Source organism: Nestor notabilis, unplaced genomic scaffold, assembly GCF_000696875.1.
Source record: "Nestor notabilis isolate BGI_N333 unplaced genomic scaffold, ASM69687v1 scaffold25670, whole genome shotgun sequence".
In the NCBI taxonomy this organism is placed as follows: domain Eukaryota; kingdom Metazoa; phylum Chordata; class Aves; order Psittaciformes; family Psittacidae; genus Nestor; species Nestor notabilis.
In genome coordinates, this window is record NW_009911943.1 from 1 (window position 1) to 13,710 (window position 13,710).

A 13,710-nucleotide genomic window follows, 5' to 3' on the forward strand; every position below is an offset into this window, starting at 1 on the left:
AGAAAAGCCACTGGGTCCTCAAACATTGTGTGTCCCCTCTGGCGACTGGGTGTCTTTGGGACATTCCCATCTGTGCTCCTCAGAGCCCTCTGCTGAGGGCCAGCAGCTTCTGTCCTCACACGCTGACCTGGACCATGGGGCTGTGTCCTCTCTCCTCCCTATTCCCAGCATCTTGGCCATACGGCCGCATCATCCCCATCTGTTTGGGCATCTCAAGCCATTGCCAGAGCTCTAGTTGAGGCCAATCCTGGAGCATGGCAAAGCCTCAGGGCTCTGGTGGCACTTTTGGCCATGCCTCCACGGAGCAAGAGAGAGGCAGGCAGCAGGGCAAGGGTGGAGGTTGGCTTTGGGTCACCCGCTTCTCTGCTTGTTCAGTCACCTGCAGCTCGAGATGAAAGCCGAGAGGATAAAACCACCATCAAATGTGAGACGTCCCCCCCATCTTCACCCAGAACACTGCGGCTGGAGAAGCTGGGCCACCCTGCGCTCAGTCAGGAGGATGGGAAGAGGTACGTGGAGCACCCTTGGGTGCTCTCACAGCAGCGCTCTGTTGGTTTGAGGATTTACATGGGGCAAGCGTGGGGCTGCGGGGCGGGCTGGGGTTTGCCATGGGAATAACCTGAAGGCTTTGCTGTTCCTCTCCCTCCTCCATCCCCAGCTCGCTGGAGGAGCAGGCCAGCAACCCCAGCAGCAACAGCAGCCAGGACTCCTTGCACAAGGGCTCCAAGAGGAAGGGGATCAAATCCTCCATCGGGCGCTTGTTTGGGAAAAAGGAGAAGGGTCGTTTGATCCAGCTGAGCAGAGAAGGGGCCACGGGGCAGGGTCCGTGAGCAGCCCCATTCCCGCGCGTGCCGGGCGGGTGTCCTCGGGCACAGCTCCTCTCTGCCATCGGGGTGCTGTTGGGGTGACCAGTGGAGGAGCAGGGACACCCCTGTTGCTTTGGGGATGTTGGGGCCACTGGCTCTGGGCAGTTGGCTCCTGGAGTTTCTGCCTTGTGGCCGTTTCTGGCCCAAGCGTGGTATCACTTGTAATGCTCTGCAAGAGCTGCAGTGAGGACAGTGACCCCCCATCACTGTGTCTTATCTTTGATGTCCCCAAATCTGCTTCCCTCCCCATAGGACCTTCTTGATTTTGCAGAGCCCGTTGGTAGGAGCTGCTTTTCCACTCCTAAATCCTTCACTACTTTGATGTTGAGCATTTTGGAATGGGAGGGATGACAGACTGGGATCCCCTGGGGTTATCCAGGGACGAAGGGGGCTGTGAGGGTGGGTTGGAAGTGGAGACTGTCACCTCCCGTGGTGCGGCTGTGCATCCCCAACCCCCTGGCATGGGGGCTGTGACATTGCCCACACTAGCCCTGGGGACGTCCTGCTGGCCCAGGGGATGTCACGTTGACCTGAGGGTGTCTTGCTTGGCCAACAGTGCTGCTGACTGACATGGAGGTGGGCATGCAGGACCCTCTGGGGCTTGGCAAGTTGGGTGCTCAGGCCGAGAAGGATCGTCGCCTGCGGAAGAAGTGAGTGAACCCTCTTCCCTGCCCCAGCAAGGAAGTGTCCTGCCCGATGGCTGAGGAGCCATGAATGGGAATTGCTGGAAAGACTTCTCATCCTCACCCTCTCTCAAGCCCTGTTAGCTCCTTTAGTGCTGTGCTCCCAGCTGGTTCTCACTGCCCACGGTCTATTCCCTTTCAAGAACTACTTCCTTCCCTACAAGTGCACAATGAATCACTCTGCTTCTGTTCCCTCCAGGCATGAACTCCTGGAAGAGGCTCGGAGGAAAGGATTGCCCTTTGCTCACTGGGATGGCCCCACTGTTGTCTCCTGGCTGGAGGTAAGGCAGAGCACACCCGTGCATCATCTCCAGGCACTGATGGCTTTGCAGATGCTGCTGGTCTGTAGTGTGTTCCCCTGGCGGTGGTACAGCACCCACAGTGCCACCATGCTTGGTCCACGCACATGGTTGGTGGTCGCAGAACCTGGGGATGCAGAGCAGATCCCCAGATCCCTCACATATTCCATTGAGTTGTGGTTTGAGTCGAGCTTTGAGTTGAAATGCTCAGTGGGTGCTTTTTCCCTGAGCTGCATCCATCAGATCTAGTGATGCTGGGCTGCCCACGGGCCATCTGTGCAGCAGAAAAGGAACCCCATGAGGCTCTTCAGCTTTGACGCTAGGTTAGATCTAAGGCGGAGGTTCTTCCCTGGGAGGGTGCTGAGGCTCTGGCACAGGGTGCCCAGAGAAGCTGTGGCTGCCCCATCCCTGGCAGTGTTCAAGGCCAGGTTGGACACAGGGGCTTGGAGCAACCTGCTCTAGTGGAAGGTGTCCCTGCCCGTGGGTTGGAGCTGGAGGAGCTTTAAGGTCCTTTCCAACCCAACGCATTCCATGATTCTGTGATTCCAATAGGAGGCCCTTGATGCTGGCGGGGGAGGTGAGGGGAGGTGACCCTGGCACTCACTGGCTGTGCCCTGTTTTGGCAGCTCTGGGTGGGGATGCCGGCCTGGTACGTTGCCGCGTGCCGAGCCAACGTGAAGAGCGGAGCCATCATGTCGGCCCTGTCCGACACGGAGATCCAGCGGGAGATCGGCATCAGCAACGCTCTGCATCGCCTCAAGCTGCGTCTGGCCATCCAGGAGATGGTCTCACTCACCAGCCCCTCAGCACCACCCACCTCCCGCACGGTAAGTGCTGGCCCGTTGCCCACCAGGGGGTTGGGCAGGCATGGCCATGGAGGGGTGATGTTCCCTCATGGACCGCTCGAACCACCAGACACTCGGCCTTAGGCGCAAAGATCATTTCTGGCTGTTGAGTGTGAAGCACTTTCCTGTCCTGAGGCACCAGCAGATGCTCTTGTCCTCGCTCTCAGAGGTTGTCAGCAAGAGGCTGACCCTGCTGAGCAGCCTGCAAAGAGCAGAGCTCAGGGGCTGCCTGCCCTGGAGAGGAGAAGCCCATCCAGACAGCACGTGTGTGGCTCACAGGGCTGGTCGTGCGCAGCCGTTTCCTCGGGCATTGCAGCCTTTTCCTGGGACTATGTGAAATCCCTGGTGCAAGTGGGAGCACCTGCAGATCCCTGGATAGGACATGGAGTGGATGGAGGGATCATGTCTTGTGCTGGTTCCCAACCTCCTGAGGGTTCGTGGTGCCCCAGTCGTGCCAAGAAACATCTGTAGCAATGCAGCCAGCAGAAAGAAAGGCCCCGAGCGTGCTGTGTCCCCCTCAGATGGCCGTGGCTGGGGTCACAGCTCACAGAGACAAGCCTGCAGGCTCTGTGAGCATGACACCAAAGTATAAAGGCAGCCAAAGGGCCTTGCTGTGCTCTCTGTGCCTGCATAGACAGACCAGGCTCCTCATGGGTGGTGAGATGCCACCAGCCTGAGCTGCAAGGAGGCTGCGAGATGTCCCCAGTGCAGCTCCAAGCACAAGGGTGGCCCAATCCTCTATCAGCTGCACCGGGCTCGGCTCCAGCATGGTTGCGAATGAGGCCCTGGCTCTGTGGGGCTTTATCCTGACCTCTCTGCTCTTTTCCCTGCAGTCATCTGGAAATGTCTGGGTCACCCACGAGGAGATGGAGAACATGGCAACTTCCACCAAGACGGTGAGGCTGCGCAGCCCCGCTGCACAGCGTATCGGTTACTGCGCCGAGCTCCCGGTGTGCATTAACACACTAACCCTGGGAGAGAAGGAGATCTCTGCTGCATCTCATGTGTCAGCTCTTGGCCAGCACCGTGCAGCTGCTTAGAAACCATCTTTCAACCTTTAATAGCCAACAAGTTCTAAAACTGGCTTAAAACCCATCAGATGCATTTGCCTTTGCTGAGCCCCTGTGGGTTTCTAGGGTAGCTTGGCTGTCAGTTGTGAGTTAGAGGAAAGAAGTGAAAGACAAAACCCAAGAGTGATCTCAAAACAGATGCATGAGCTTGAGGCCTACATTGATCATTGTGCACCCAGAAAAGCCACTGTCTAAGCTCTCATTGACCTCAGCACACCCAAACATTGTCCCCACTGTCTGTGCCTAGCACTGGCTGATAGCCTGGGGTCCCTTGATGGGATGTGGCTGTGCTCCCAAAACCTCTAGCTCCTCCAGAGAGATGTAGCCACGCTCCCCTCTGTGCAGCTTAAAAGACCCCGTGTGCATGTCTCAGAGCAGGGGCAGCATTTTGGGTTTGTTGTTGTGTGAATTAGGCATTTTATTGCAGCTTTTGTCTGCTGGTTGAGTAGCACAGACCTGTAACCAGAGGGAGTCTTCTGGGGAAGGAGAGCTCAGAGTTGCAGCAGGGAGATGACACTTTCCCTTGGTAGGTTTTGTGAGGTTGAGCAGCACCAGCACAGGTTGACAAGGGAGGAAATAGCTACAAAATTGGATTGGGAAACCTCTCTGGGGGTTGGGACCTTTGAGCTGAAGCTTAGGTTTCTGTCTGCATCCATCCATCTTTGGGGACACAGGAATTATCATTTGCTACCCGCATAGGGCCATGAGGATGATTTGAGCTGGAGCACCTCCTATGTGAAGACAGGCTGAGAACATTGGGGTGTTCAGCTGGAGAAGAGAAGCTGGTGGAGACCTCAGAGCAGCTTCCAGTGTCTGAAGGGGGCTACAAGGATGCAGAGAGGGACCTTCGTCAGGGACTGGAGTGATAGGACAAGGGGTGATGGGTTCAAACTAAACCAGGGGAAGTTCAGGTTAGATCTAAGGAAGAAGTTCTTTGCTGTGAGGGTGCTGAGGCACTGACACAGGTTGCCCAAAGAAGCGGTGAATGCTCCATCCCTGGCAGTGTCCAAGGCCAAGGTGTTTCCAAACCAAACCATCCTATGATTCTATGGTGCTTCCCAGGAAAGATGTGTGACCCTGTGTGTCTGCCACTGTGCCTTTATAGCTCAGTTCATGGTGCAGAACCACCAGGCACTGACTTGACTTGTCCTTTCTATTGACATGCTGCATGTGTCACGCTTAGGACACAGAGGAAGGCAGCTGGGCACAGGTGAGGTCTCCGTGTCCCCTTCTCCGTGGCGGTACGTGGGGTGGACGTGGATGGGAGGGAGAGCTGGACACTATGGGGTGCCTGGAGATGAGCTTGGGGCATCAGTATTCACCACGTCCTTGTTGGTGTCTCAACCTGCACCCTGTGGTTGCTCCTCTGAGCCATCTTCTAAGTGCAGGTGGTCCTCCTGATGACACTGGGGACCAACGTCTTCTGCTTCAGGCAGAGTGACTTCTTTTGGGACCTCCTCTGCAAGATCCTGAGCCTGTATTAAAACCCCCACCTAAGAGTGACCAGCCACCCTGCATGGGAGTTTTCTGGCTGCACAAACATTTGGGTTTCACCTTTTTTTTAGCCCCAGGTTCAGGATATAGACAATTTTCCTGAATGGAAAAGATGAGAGGAAAGAGTCCTGATTGGAGCCATCTCTTCTGCTTTTGTCACTCTCAAATGACTTGTGGTGGATTGTATTTCATTTTCAGACCCAGAATCAGCTTGCAGTGAAAGGCAACTGATGCTTTTCTGGCCCAAACTGACCTTTTGTTGCATTTTGAAGTCATAAAGTAGATCTTTTGGTGATTTCTGAGCTTCTTAAAAACCAGTGTGGGATGCACTGAAACCTCTGTCTTGGTTGTTTCCAGAAGGAGCTGGTCATAATGCCCAGCTATCCCTACACTTGTTTTTGGCTACTGCCTTGTCTCCTTGGGGGGCATCAGTAGGACACAGACCATGGCCAACAGGACCATTCCCTTCAGCACAAAGTAGGGTTAAGCTCCTCTGGCCTGGGTTTGGTCCTCAGGACAGGGACCACTAGGCTGCAGCACTGAATTGTCACTTGTCTCCTGGAGGCTGCAGCTCCACCAAGCCCTGGTTTCTCTCTAGCTTCTCCCCTTGCTTCCCTGCAGACACTGGCCTATGGGGACATGAACCACGAGTGGATTGGGAACGAGTGGTTGCCCAGCTTGGGTCTCCCACAGTATCGCAGCTACTTCATGGAGTGTCTCGTCGATGCGCGGATGCTGGACCACCTCACCAAGAAAGACCTCAGAGTGCACTTGAAGATGGTGGACAGCTTCCACCGGTGAGTCCTCTCCTCTGGGAGGTCCCTGGGGTGCAGAGCCTGCGCAGGGAGCACAGGATGGGGCAGTGTGAGGGATTCTCCCCTGTTTTGGCCAGCTCTGGTGCTGGAGGTTGGCTCTTCTAGGCTAAACCCTGACCCATGGGGCTGTGTCCATGGACCTGCCAGGTCCTCCCTGCTCCTTCAGCCTGGAGCAATCCCCATGGGCTGGTTCTCCCTTCCCTCTCCAGCCACCAAGCATGGAGTGTCCTTATTTGGATCCAGACAGGTAGAACATGGTAGAACTGGTGGCGTTGGGAATTACCATACGAGGGAGGGACATTCCCATTTTCCAGCTGAGATCTTCCCTTTGGGTTGTGTCTGTCCTGACTCACCCCTGAACTGAAGCATCCTTCAGGCACAGGGAGGGCAAGTAGGGAAGTGGGTCCCTCCAAACCACGTGCCCCACGATGCTGAGCCCTCCTGAGGGTTGGTGTCATCTCGTGTCCTTGCAGCACGAGCCTGCAGTACGGCATCATGTGCCTGAAGAGGCTCAACTACGACCGCAAAGAGCTCGAGAGGAGGCGAGAAGAGACCCAACATGAAATCAAAGGTCAGCAGCCACATTACACCATCCAGCTCTGGAAAAGGAGATGAGAAACCTCCCAGGAGATGCCCAGGGATGGTCCTTTTCCTATCCCTTATTTTTCACACAGCATTTGCCTTGGGAAAACCCTTATTTCTGAGCAACCATGCCCCCAGTGGGGACCTCCCTGCAGTTTTCCCCAGTAGATTGCTCCAAGTGCCTTTGTGCAGCTTTACTCCATGGGGAGGGAAGATGTCAAGACAGAAAAGAGCCAATCTGGCCATCAGATCATCTCCTGCCCATTTCAGATGCTCAGGACATGGCTTGCTCAGCCTCCCCTTCCTCACTGCCTGTCCTGAGATTCCCTGCACATCTGCCTGCTGCTTGGATTACATCTCATTATTGATAATGCCCCTAATTACAGCAGCAGCCGGGGGTTCTTAGGATTAATTTTCACAGTTGGTTTCTGCCTGTTAGCTCAGCATTCAGCTTGGTTAATGGAAGTGAGCTGCTCCTGGCATTGAGCACCCGGTATTGATGCTGGCTTGGGAAGGAGAGTCCCAGGCTCAGCCTGGGGCAGTGCAAAAGAGCTCCAGGACACCATCAGGTCCCTGCACAAGCAAGAGCTGCTCTGAGCTGCCCCTGAGACATGACCTCACTCTTTTGCAGACGTGTTGGTGTGGACCAATGACCAGGTCATCCACTGGATCCAGTCCATCGGGCTCCGCGAGTATGCCAACAACCTGGTGGAGAGCGGCGTGCACGGGGCGCTCCTGGCCCTCGATGAGAACTTCGACCACAACAGCCTGGCTCTTGTGCTGCAGATCCCCACGCAGAACACCCAGGTGAGAGCAGCGACCTCAGGGCACCTCGGGGGAGGGCGTCCAGTGTGGGGCACGGCTGCGGGGGGACTCCACTGGTGCCACCAGCTCAGCTCTGTCTTCCAAAGCAGAGCGCTGGGATGGCGCATGGGCTTTTTTCCACTCATTCTTGGGGTGGGAGTTTGGGCTGGAAACTGTTTCCATCAGTGAGGAATGCTCATTTGTGGTTAATTTCAGGCTCGACAAGTGCTGGAGAGGGAGTTCAACAACCTGCTCGCCTTGGGCACAGATCGGAGGCTGGACGATGTGAGTCCCAAATCTCTCCCATGTCCGAGTCATGCTGAGAGCCTGCTCTTGTGCAGGGAACAGGAGAGGCAGGACCTCTACTCACTCCATCCTTGTCCAGGGGTGTCAGATAGTGTATCATGGACTCTTTAGAGCAGTTGCATGAGCATTATCACTGGAATAAGCTAAAACTATTAGACAAGGCCCCAGGGAATGTGTTGCCAGGCTGTAAAGGCAGGCGAGGAAGAGTCTTGTGCATCATTTCAAGCTTCATGCTCAGAGAGCTGAATTTCAGGTAGCCTGACCTGGCTTTCCTTGCCTGCTGCTTTAATATTGCCTTTTAGAGCCACAGATGTTCTGAGCATGACACATCTGCAGCGGGTGAAGCTGGTGGGTTAGAGAAGCCAGAAAACTGTTCATATTGAGTCACTAAAGGTGGGAATTCATCTACCTCTCTCCTACGTGTAGCTTTCCTCCATGAGATATGAGAGCAGAGCTAGTCAGGGCTCTCTTTAGAGCATGATCTTTAGAGCAGATGCTTCCAGATGCCATTATCTGACCAAGGTCGGATGCATCTCTTGGCATCTTCACTGGGGTTGTGTGTTGGTGTCTCCAAGGCACCTTTGCAGGCAGGACAGAGAGAAAGGCAAGCTGGAAAGGCTTAAAGTCCATGTCATGGCATCCCGGCGAGGTCTCTGATGTCCTTGGCCCGATTCACTCACACACTTCTGCACTGTTTGAGTCGGTCTCCGTGTACAGGCACCTTCTACCTTGTTGGGCAGAAGGAGGTACCTCAGGAGGTGCTGTTGGGTCCGTAACGGGCTCTTCCCCTGCAGGGTGATGACAAGACCTTCCGCCGCACCCCATCCTGGCGGAAGCGCTTCCGCCCGCGGGACGTCCACAGCATCAACATGCTCAGCGGCTCCGCTGAGACCCTGCCCGCCGGCTTCCGCGTCACCAGCCTGGTGCCGCTGCCCCCTCCAGCTGCCCCTGCCAAGAAGATGCCCCCAGAAGGTAGGTTCCTCCCCCTCCACATCACACCATGGGGTGAATATAGAATCATCAACTCACAGAACCAACCAGGTTGGAAAAAGACCTTCAAGTCCAACCATTCCTCAGCACTACCAAGGCCACCACTAACCCCTGGCACTGAGGGTCTTGGCTACACAGTGTGTGGACGCTTTGGGGTTGGTGTGCCACCAGGAGAGGAGAGGGACAGAGTTGCTGATGCTGATGCTGAATCTGTCTGGTCCTTGAGCTATAGATGGTTTTTCAGGAGGGTTGCTTCAGTCTCTGGTCCACCATGACAAGGGAGAAGGCTGGACTGGGAATGAAACGGGAATGCCCATGGAACTAGATGATCTTAAGGTCCTTTCCAACCCTAACTATTGTATGATTCCATGTGTGTCACTCACCCTGGGTTGGGCATCCAGGTCAGAGCCTGCTGGGGTAGCACTGGGGGCTGTCAGGAGTCAGTCTTGTCCATCCTGCCTTTTGGAAACCAACCCCAAAGGAGCTGAATTAACCAGCTCAATTCAGTCCAAGCGCTGCTGAGCACCCACTTTCCCGGGGCTGGTGGGCCCTGCTTTGACACGCCTGCTGCCTGTGCTGGCTGTGGTGTGTTTTAGCTGTCCCAGGCTCTGCCCAACCACCACACAACTCCTTTCTACCAGGTATCTTGGTCCCTTCCAAAGATGTAGGAAGGCACAAGCTCCAGCCAGGTCACCCCATTGTGTCCCCTGGGCCAGGCACCCTGGTCCCACTGTCCCAAGGCACCTGCCAGTGGTGCAGAACAGGCTTCAGCAGGCTCAGCAGTGAATGTGAATGAGAATTAGAGGGTTACCCTTTCACCTCCCAGCTCCAGCCCCTGGGCTCAGCTCTCCTCCTGTCTCCAGATTTGCTCAAATCTCAGTTTTCCATCCAGTGGTTTGACCTTTTCCACCCCATTTCTGGAAGCTGCAATTCCCACCTAGCAGAGGGCAGTGAGACCTGGGACAAAACCCAGGTCTGACAGGACCCAGCCATGGGAAGTTCACTGCTTGTTGCCCAAAAGCTGGGATGGCAAATAGCAGCTTCCCGAATACCCTGGAGCCTTGGGAGCACCAGAGGTGGCCAAATGTGCCTCTTCCTTTGACCCTCATCTTCCTGTGGCTTCAATGCACAGATGCTGCCTAATAAAGGTGGGAAGCTGAGGGCTAATTGGGGCAGTCACTAATTGCAAGCTCTGCTCTTGACTCACTTCCAGTTGGTGCCTCTGGGTCGCCAAGGCTGGAGACCTCCACGGTCCGGACGTATTCAAAAAAACCAGCCCGGCCCTGGGTAAGTGGATTGAGGCCTCGGAGCTGGATGGGGCCCAAGAGGAGAGCACGAGGCCTCTGCCCAGCAGCACCCAGGCAGCGTGTCTGCCTTCGCTAAGGTTTGCCTTGCCATGGAGGACCACGGAGACCTCGGTGGTGGGGGACAGCCTGGGGCTCACAGGACACTGAGATGGTGCAAAAGAGATGTCCAGCATCTCACCCACATATGGTTTGGCCAGTCCCTGGACAGGCAGCTCCACTGGGGACCCCAGGATGCCATCCTAGATGTGAGGGTCCAACTGGGGTGACGGAGGGATAGGCAAGCACTTCAGAGAGGCTCCTGGGATCCTGCTGTACCCTGGGACATGGTTGCCCTGTACCAGGAGGATTCATTATTGACTCCACGTGGCTTTGTTGACTTGCGGGTGCAGAGGTGGAGGTGAGCTCCCATCCTCACATGGCCTTTCCCACTCTGTTTCTCAGCACATCCCCACTCTCCGTACGGCCACGTGCTGGCTGCCTTCAGGACAACAGCCCAGCATGTTCCTTGGCCCAACAGGCGCTGCAGTCTCGCTGCTGTGGACCAAAAAGGATGCTCTCCCTTCTGCTTGTGCACCCCACCGCCTCCCCCAGTTCCCCATGGCTCCTGCCTGTGGCTTGTTGCCCACCTCTCCCCGCACTGGCTGCGGATGCGCTCGCTGGGTGCCTGCTCCGTCGCTGGCAGAAGCTGGTGCAATCCAGGGGAGCAGCAGAGACACCCCAAAAGTGGGCTGAGATCTTTGGAAACCTTTCTCCTGCCTGGTTCATGTTGCCAATACACCGGGGGCTGCTGCACTGACCTGCCCGAGCCCTGGACATCAGGGATGCTGCTGCCCACAGGACTTGAAGCCAAGGAAGATTCAGGCTTGTGAAATTCCTCACGCTGCCGGGCACGGAGCTGCCCCAATGGGGACTGGGGCCAGTGCCAGGGTTGGTGCTGCATGGGATGGAGCAGGGACCAGCCATCGTCGGGGACAAGGGGGTGACTGTCTGCCTAGAGGTGGGCAGCCGGGGTGCTACAGTTTGGGGTGCTGCCAGATGCCACATGGGGGGAGGCTGCATGGGGAAGGGCTGGAATCGCCCCATAGGGCTCACTGCTGGCTGGGGCAGTGCTCAGCACCCATGGGAGAAGGAGCACAACGGGGGCACCCACCACCCCGGGACATGCCCATCCTTTCCCCTCCGGGTACAGAGGAGGTGCTCTTCCCCCCCTGCCTCCAGGCTACGGGCAGGGATCTATCCAGGAGGCTCCAACTCTTCCCATTTCTTCCCCGTAGGGTAGGATCTCTTCGTCTCCTCATGCCACGTTTGCCTTGTGTGGCCCCTATTTCTGATGTGATATTTATTGATGGCTGGAATGACCTTATACTTATCATGTGCTGTCTGGAAGTGCAATACCTGAGAGGCTCAACAGTCACCATGTCTTTTCGGTGTATTATTTGCCTAATACAGTATTAAATATTTTTTTAAGTTGAAGAGTCAGTGAGCCCTTTATATCGAGGCCCTATTTCTTTCGTCATATTATTGGTACTGCATGGACTCCAAACCCTGGATCGGGTCAGGAAAGGATGTATGTGTGTTCCAATAAACAGGATTTTAAAGCAGTGCTGGCTTGAGCCTTCTTTCTAGAGCCCAAATTAAGAGTAGGATTAATCTTTAGCTTCCCCAAGAGTTCCTGGGGTGCAGGGCTGAGCTCCACTGAAATCACTGCTTTCTGCAGGGCTGATGTAAGTGTGCGACGTCCAGTTCCCACCACTGAGCGACCACACTGAGATCCAGCTGATACAGAGGATCATAGAATCCCAGCCTGGTTTGGGTTGAAGGGAGCTTAGAGCTCCTCCAGCTCCAACCCCTGCCCCGGGCAGGACACCTTCCACTAGAGCAGATTGCTCCAAGCCCCTGTGTCCAACCTGGCCTTGAGCACTGCCAGGGATGGGGCAGCCACAGCTTCTCTGGGCACACTGTGCCAGCGTCTCAGCACCCTCCCAGGGAAGAGCTTCTGCCTCAGAGCTCATCTCAGTCTCCCCTCTGGCAGGTTCAAGCCATTCCCCTTGGCCTGTCCCTCCATCCCTTGTCCAAAGCCCCTCTCCAGGTTTCCTGGAGCCCCTTTAGGCCCTGGAGCTGCTCTAAGGTGTCCCCTTCAGGAGCCTTCTCTTCTCCAGCTGCCCCAGCCCAGCTCTCTCAGCCTGGCTCCAGAGCAGAGCTGCTCCAGCCCTCGCAGCAGCTCCGGGGCCTCCTCTGGCCTCGCTCCAGCAGCTCCACGTCCCTCTTGTGTTGTGGCTTCCAGAGTTGAATGCAGTACTCGAGGCGAGCTGCAGTTCTGCAGTGAAGGAAGCCCTGAGCAGTCAAACAAGAATGCCTTTATTTAAAAAAAACCATCCAAATAAGTTAGCAAAAATAGTCATTAAAAAACCCCAAAACAAGAAATGGCAACTCCACACAGCACTGGTAGAAAAGCCGCCTCAGTGCTGAGCCCAGAGAGACACCAGCCCCGGAGAGACATTGGTCGAAGAGCATCTTGGAAGGAAATCAGCAAGCGAACCCAGCACACGTGTTGGCCCCCAAAACCCAATGGCCCTGGATGGGTCCCTTGTGTGACCCGGGGCCGTGGCACTGCCCATATCCCACCTCTCCCTGGTGTTTTCTCAGCTGGCCGAGCAGGAGCGTTTCACCGGGAATGGGAAAGAAGGTGAGTGGTCTCAGTGGTGCAGTCCATGATGCCGGAGGGGTAAATATGGTTTCCAGTGGCTGGAACCTTCTGGCATCTTATTCCCACCCCATTACCAGCTCGAAGAGCCGCCAGGGTTGGTGACAGCTCAGTTTTGGACCTGCTCCTCCTGGAACGTCACGGCCACGTCCTCCACAGCAATGCTCTCCACAATGGAGGAGAGGGAGTGGAGGTTGCGGTCCTCTGCTGTGTCATCAGCCAGGAGGTGATCTGTGGAGAGCAAGGGGATGATGGTTCTGTGGGGATGAGGACTCTGCTGGGGACAGCTCCTGGCTCCACACAGGGTGGATCCAGTGATCTCCCAACAACCAGAGTGAGCTGGAAACCGCTCCCAGGTCCCACCATGGGGGATGATGAGACCTTGCACTGAAGAGGGCAACAGGGAGTGAAACCTCTGGACACTTTCTGAGGTTTTATTCCCCATTGGAAAATGAAACTTAAGTTTCTGCTTTCTGGAGGAATAAACATGTGGATTTGGATGGGGATCACTGGAATAACGGGGAAAACGATCGGCAGCTGCAGAGGGGACATGGGGAGGGAAAGGGAGTCTGAGACGGAGATGCTCAGTGCACAGCAATGCCCAGCACTGCAGCTGGCAAAGATAAGCCAAGGGATGGAGATGGGTGAACCCTTGATGGGGCACCCAGGCTGCTGCAGTGTCTCACCCCCTAAGAAAACATTTCCTGGTGAAATCAGACAGTGGGAGAAGCCTGAACTCACTCAGCATCCAGCCAAAGAGGTGCTGGAGGATTTATGAGTCTGGGGGGAGCTCATCTCTGCAACAGTGGGGTGGGAAGAGAAGGACAAAGCTCCTTTTATCCCATCCTCCGATCATCTCCTGCTTGGGGGGGGCTGGCTCAGCAATGCTCTGCTCCAGGGTCGTGGGTCCCCCACTGCTGCCCCCCATTGCAGAGCCCAGTGAGG

The 13,710-nt window shown here is 55.8% G+C and overlaps 1 protein-coding gene across 1 annotated transcript; it reads left to right on the plus strand.

Annotated features, from left to right (window-relative positions):
- Window positions 1-375: 375 nt before the first annotated feature.
- Window positions 376-10,930, plus strand: LOC104407749 (liprin-alpha-4-like; the record flags this gene model as incomplete). The annotated part of the gene is made up of 13 exons (XM_010017122.1): window positions 376-509; window positions 659-822; window positions 1,423-1,516; window positions 1,749-1,830; window positions 2,475-2,675; window positions 3,527-3,589; window positions 4,947-4,973; window positions 5,879-6,054; window positions 6,546-6,643; window positions 7,286-7,461; window positions 7,675-7,743; window positions 8,559-8,736; window positions 10,503-10,930. Coding segments are annotated over 13 exons (1,890 nt in total), but the record flags the coding sequence as incomplete, so codon positions are not given.
- Window positions 10,931-13,710: the final 2,780 nt, after the last annotated feature.